Source organism: Clupea harengus, unplaced genomic scaffold (genome assembly GCF_900700415.2).
Source record: "Clupea harengus unplaced genomic scaffold, Ch_v2.0.2, whole genome shotgun sequence".
Classification (NCBI taxonomy): domain Eukaryota; kingdom Metazoa; phylum Chordata; class Actinopteri; order Clupeiformes; family Clupeidae; genus Clupea; species Clupea harengus.
Window position 1 is genome coordinate 38,116 of NW_024879754.1, and position 6,885 is coordinate 45,000.

The 6,885-nt window shown below is 41.0% G+C and overlaps 1 protein-coding gene across 1 annotated transcript; it reads left to right on the plus strand.

Annotated features, from left to right (window-relative positions):
* Positions 1 to 3,781: 3,781 nt before the first annotated feature.
* On the plus strand, positions 3,782 to 4,714 carry LOC116220967 (leukotriene B4 receptor 1-like). Its single transcript, XM_031569889.2, has one exon. It carries the CDS (start codon positions 3,782 to 3,784, stop codon positions 4,712 to 4,714), a length of 933 nt encoding a protein of 310 aa, XP_031425749.2.
* The last annotated feature ends 2,171 nt before the right edge of the window (positions 4,715 to 6,885 follow it).

The window sequence follows — 6,885 nt, forward strand, 5'->3', positions numbered from 1 at the left end:
TTTCTTTAATATATATAATTAATACTAGGTTGAAGTTTAAAGCACCCTGCTAACACTATTATTTAAGCACGTTATAAATACCCTTAAACAGCCCAATACCAAATATAGCAATTACCTATCTATCTCTGACACGCCTACTAGGTTAACTTAAGTATGCATCACTTTTAAACTTAACCTAGTAAGCTACTACTATCAATTTACAAACCAGTTAGTTACTGAGCAAGTACACAAGGGAATACGTTTAACCATGTACTTGTAATATGATTTAGAAAAGATTATATATTTACAAAAACACAGAATATAACACACAAACAACTAATTTTCGTTTGACTGCGTCCAGTCACTTACCTCAGATTTAGCATTTAACATTTAGCACACACATAAACAAAGCATAGCAAATCGTAGCATGCTATTAGCCCACACACCAGTATAGCGTAACCTAGCATGCTAGTAGCATAGCATCCGATTAGCATGTATACACCCAATAACTCTTACAAACCTATACTATCTAAGCCGGCAGGTAAATAACAAATATGTACAATAACGGTGGGTACCCAACCAGTTGTCAGTTGCACGGTGCAAGCCTTATTCGCAGCTGGAGAGCGGTGGAGCCTTAAACAAAATGGCTACTTCGCGCCAAACCAAAATAATCACTAACTCGTTGTACTCCTCACGGTGTTGGCGAGGCAGGAGTGAAGAAGTCTTCGCGCCAGTCCACAGCCTAGTCGGGCACGGACGATACGGGAACCGGTGTGTGAATGACTGCCGGGTTGGCCAGTCTCTCGAACAGGTCTTCCAAACTTGAAGCTACTCTTTAGCTGAGCTAGCTTTGGCTGTGTCTTCCTTTACTCTTCCAGAACTCTGTCGGAGTTCCCGTCATAAACAAAACACTTGAATATCTCTCTCTCTATATATATATGTTAATAATGAGTCACTAGCCGTTCCTCTATTGAAATAACTCTATACAATATCCCGTCAGTATGTTAATAATGAGTCACTAGCCGTTCCTCTATTGAATTAACTATACAATATCCCGTCACACTGTTCTTTATCATCTCACTCTAAAAGCTCTGTTGCCAACTCTCTCCTTCACGCTCCCAACACTCGTTTATCTCCTCTCCCCCTGACCTCTCACCCTGACGTCTGATTGGATTGTTTTACCTTTTAACGAATACAATTTTCAAAACATGAAAACATTAATTACACCCTTTTAACAAAATGAATTGGACCTTATAAAATGAAAATTAACAACAATAAAAATACAATCATTTCAACCAAAGGATTCAACCAAATGTCCCATAGGGCTACATAAGTCATGTTCATTTGAATATTTTACAGGAGCCAATTGGGAGTATAATTTAGTAGAGATGAATGGGCACATTGATGCTGTGAACTGGAAAAAATATTAAAAAGACTGAGTGCTTGTGAAAAGGTGAAGTCCCTCTCCCTTCTCACTGTGGTTCACGGGGGAAGAAGGATTGGACTCCCCTACCTAAATGGTTGGGGATGGAATGGAGGCTTTAATTGGACCAAGGTGGCCTTACTTAAGGTGCACCTCATTGTTTCATGAGAGAGAAGGACAGACTGAACATGCTGGATGGAGCTTGGACAAGGTACTAGACAAAACCTGTATACACAGAGGTGTACCTTGTCTAGTATAGGTTTTAGTGTGTTCAGTTTGTGTTTGTGTTTGTATGTTTTGGGGTTTTTAAAAAACCCTGTTGTAAATAAATCTAGTTATTTTTATGGAAGCCACTGTCTCCTGCGTCGTGTGTTCGTGCCTGCAACCCCATTCTACCAGGCTACATCCCACATGGTGAGATGGCCGGCTTGAGCGGTTTTTCGCAGTGCTATATATGTAAACTTTTCTGTTTATCATATTTTGAGTAGAAAGCTGAGTTTTAGCTTCTCTCAGACCAAATTAATTCCTAAATGTATTCCATCAGTAATTTATTTAATCATTCATAAGCATGTGAGATTATATGTAATCACTGATTATGGTCTTTGCTGTGAACACTTATATTTTATATTTCAGCTGTAAACATAAAATAGATACTTTTCCACTGTAACTTCCGCTCCATAACTCCAGACTTTACCCCAGAAGGGTAGAAAAGAACCAAGTGAAGTAACACTGTGAACTCAACTGTAAAAATGTTTGCAAAGTAATGGATATAACATGTAAATATAGCATGAGGTAATGGATGAAAAGATATAAGATATCCAAACAGAATGGTCTACAATACTTAAATAAAATGTATCTATTATTATTATTATTATTATAATAATAATAATAACAATAGTAATACTTATTATAATTCCATATGGCTATGAGGTTGATCACTATTTTACTAAGAAAGTCAAGATGACTTACTTTCCCTATCCTGGGTATGACATGTTCTGTGCTGAGCAATATGGGAGGTGCACGTACGGTTTGTGTTTTTTCTTTGGTAAAGCAAACTCTGGGTTTGATGCATCCATTTTGTTTTCAATCTCCACCTCTGCCTCATAATTATAGCAAGTATGTATCAGAGACAGAACCACAGGACAGATTATACCACAAGATGGTTCTTAATGGTGATTTCTCCACAGTACTCATAGAAGTCACTCTGGTGAAGGGCTGATGAGTGAAGAGATAGTACCACTCTCGTAACAGACATGTGTCTATGCCCAATGAGTGAAGAGATAGTACCACTCTCGTAACAGACATGTGTCTATGCCCAATGAGTGAAGAGATAGTACCACTCTCGTAACAGACATGTGTCTATGCCCAATGAGTGAAGAGATAGTACCACTCTCGTAACAGACATGTGTCTATGCCCAATGAGTGAAGAGATAGTACCACTCTCGTAACAGACATGTGTCTATGACCAATGGCACGGCCATCTTCTTCTTGGAATCCACTGCATTGCTTTTTTCCCCTCACTATTGTACATATTTATGGTGATGTATGTTGTATATAGTATGACTGATAATGGTATTATCGTTTAGAATGCCCTGTATAGTTTCAGTTTCAGTGACTTTTGCCCTGATGTTATAATAGGACCAGCAATAAAGGAGGTGTCTAGTCATGAGAACATGAATCATGATTTTTCTTAGTGTTCTCCAGCTTGTGTAAAACAGAAAAGGCGATTTCGTGTCCTGTTTCATGTTGTTTCTAATTACAATTAAAAAGGCTTCAGCAAGAATGTGGATTTTAAATTATATAAATACTGTTTCACATATGCCACCCACTGACTTATTTTCACTTCCCACTATGTGGTTGTGGTATTATGTGTCACAATGCTCAATACATTTCAGAGAAAGACATTTTATGATTGTTTCCCATGGCCAGCAGCATATTTCTTTGCTACTTCGATTTTTGGGGATGTTGCTTCAGTGCTATACTTCATGCTATAAGCATATGCTTGCTTGTCGATGCATTTCCATTCATGGTATGTTATAAAGGTAGTAGTAAGGTAAGTTGATCCAGCTGACAGGAATGAAATGAGTAATAATTAAATCTCCCATCCCCAAGAATCATTGTATTGGTTTAATGCTGTGTCCGGTCGTGCATTTGGGACCTGCATGAACTTAACTAAGTGTGACACGTACACTGTGGTTAAATGTGTGCAGACATGAAGCAGTGTTTGGTTTTAATGGGTTGCTTCTCAGCCATCAGCTGCAAGGGTGTGATGCGTAGAGCAGGAAGTTTGCTCAGGCTTTTTGCCAGTAGCTTCCTTTTCATTACTCATTGTTCTAAGGTCACAGTGATCACATCGTACCAGCAGCAGTCATCTCCACCATGCAGCAGCAGCAGCAGCTCAACAACTCCAACATCAGCTCCATTGTGCAGGCCTCGCTTGAGATGCGGGTGACCAGTGCCATGCTGGGCCTCTGCTTTGCCCTTGGGGTGCCAGGGAACCTGGCGGTGGTGGTCGTCCTCAGACGCAGACTGGCGGGAGGAAGCTTCACGCTGTGGCTGATGCTGAACCTCGCCGTGTCAGACCTGCTCACTCTGCTCACTCTGCCTGTGTGGATCACCACTCTGCTTCACGGCTGGACTTTAGGCTCGGTGCCCTGCAAACTTCTCTCCTACCTGGTATACTGGAGCCTCTACACCAGTGTGCTGTGTGTTACTCTTCTTAGCGTGCAGCGCTACATCCAGGTGCTCTATCCACAGCGTTGGGCTGAGCTCAAGTCTGTGTGGCGCAGATCTCTGCTGGGACTCGTGTGGGCTCTTGGAGCCATTCTGTCATCTCATGCTCTGGTTCAAAGAGAAGTGAGATGGAAGAGGGATAGGTTTCCCCGCTGCCTGGAACACTACAGGTGGTTTGGGGAGCAGGTGTTCACGCTCCTGATGGAGAGCCTGCTGCTGTTTATACTGCCGTTCTCCATCCTGGCTTCCCTGTACGCCGCCCTCAACCGACAGGTCAAGCAGACCACTCGTTCAGGTCACAGAAGAATGAGGAAGCTGGTGGTTCGTATCATTGTGGTGTTCTTCATCTTCTCCATTCCAGTACACCTCAACAATATGCTTACCATCGTGGCAGTTTCTTGGGGATCACATGACCTCCTGCAGTTGTCAAAGGTCACTGGATGTATCGCCGGGGCAACAACCTTCATCAACAGCTGTGTGAACCCATTCCTGTATGCTTTCTCCCACCGGGCATTGCGTCAGTCAAAAGCTAAGACTCTGAATTCTGTGCTCAGTCCAAACAGCACATCTGTGCAGTAGGGAACTGGATCCTCCACTCTGTAGATGTTGTTCCCCTAAGGTCCAGCAGGTGATGTCATAGACGGCCCACCGTCTGATCTGATCTGATCTGTCCTCAGAACTCACCAACAATTTCTTCCACATAACAATCTCCAGATGTAAGTGATGTTCATTTGAATCTTTCACAGGAGCCAATTGGGAGTATAATTCAGTAGAGATTATTGGGCACATTGATGCTGTGAACTGGAATAAATATTAAAAAGACTGAGTGCTATATATGAAAATCATATTTTGAGTAGAAAGCTGAGTTTTAGCTTCTCTCAGACTAAATTGATTCCTACTAAATGTATTCCATCAATAATTTCTTTAATGATTCATAAGCATGTGAGATTATATGTAATCACTGATTATGGCTTTTGCTGTGAACATTTTGCTATTTTATATTTCAGCTGTAAACATAAAATAGACAATTTTTTCACTGCAACTTCCACTCCATAACTCCAGACTTTACCACATAAAAGTATGAAAGAACCAAGTGAAGTAACACTGTGAACTCAACTGTAAAAATTGTGCAAAGTAATGGATATAACACGTAAATATAGCATGAGGTAATGGATGATAAGATATAAGATATCCAAATAGAATGGTTTACAATACTTAAGTAAAATGTATTATTATTATTATTATTATTATTATTATTATTATTATTATGGCAGGCCATCTTCTTCTTGGAATCCACTGAATTGCTTTTTTCCTCACTATTGTACATATTTATGGTGATGTATGTTGTATATAGTATGACTGATAATGGTATTATTGTTTAGAATGCCCTGTATAGTTTCTGTTTCAGTGACTTTTGCCCTGATGTTATAATAGGACCAGCAATAAAGGCGGTCTCTAGTCATGAGAACATGAATCATGATTTGTCATAGTGTTCTCCAGCTTGTGTAAAAGAGATAAGGCAAATTCTTGTCCTGTTTCATGTTGTTTCTAATTACAATTAAAAAGGCTTCAGCAAGAATGTGAATCTTAAATGATATAAATACTTTTTCACATACAGTATGCCCCCCACTGACCTATTTTCACTTCCCACTATGTGGTTGTGGTATTATGTGTCATAACGCTGACGACGTTTCAGAGACAGACATTTTATGATTGTTTCCCATGGCAAGCAGCGTATTACATTTGTTTGACAGGCAAAAACACATTTTGGTCAAAAAATGTGCTAACCGCTTCATCCACAATGTTCTTTCTTCCACAGCAAGATGAAAATGGACTATGCAAAAGTAATCATTTACACGACAAAATATTTTACATTTCTACTTTTCCCCACCAATTTACACAACAAACACCAAAAGATATGATGCAAACACAACCACGGCCAGTGATCAGACTTTTAAAAGGGTGTTATGTTGTGAAACTAGTTCATTTCAAAGATAAAATTTCAACACCACCTCAAAAAATCCCCCTAGTTTTGCTGCTGCCCACACTGACACCAAGGACTGTCTGCTTGGCTTGCACTGTATGACTTGGCTTGCACTGCAAGGATACATTGCATATTGATGGGCTTTGTGTACAAGCATCCCCTATTACCACAGTGAAGCACTGGGTTCATTCCTCATAGCTGCATGGCCATCCAACCCCGTCCACTGGCTGTGTGATAATGTCGTTGTGGAGAAGAGAGTGATGCATGTGTGTGTGTGGGTGTGGGTGTGGGTGGGTGTGTGTGTGTGTTTGTGTGTGCGTGTGTGTGTGTTTGTGTGTGTGTGTGTGTGTGTATATGTGTGTGTGTGAGAAAGAGAGAGTAAGGAAGACGTGGGAGAGCGTGGGCAGGACTTAGAGAAAGCAGAATATATGTGCAATCAGATACATGTGACACCACTACTTTCCATCTTTCTTATATGCAAAACTTGAGCAGATAATGCGGGCAGGCCCTGTCTAGATGGGGACGGGATGGGGACATGTCTAGATGGGGACGGGATGGGGGGACGGGATGGGGGGACGGGATGGGGACATGTCCAGAGGGGAACGGGATGGGGACATGTCTAGAGGGGGACGGGTTCATGTCTAGAGGGGGACGGGGACATGTCATAATAGGGAAATATCACCGTTTGCATCGCTGGTGAAAAATTCATCCAATCTTGCCATTTTAACAACAGTGCCCTTTTTATTTTATTACAGTCTGACGAAGC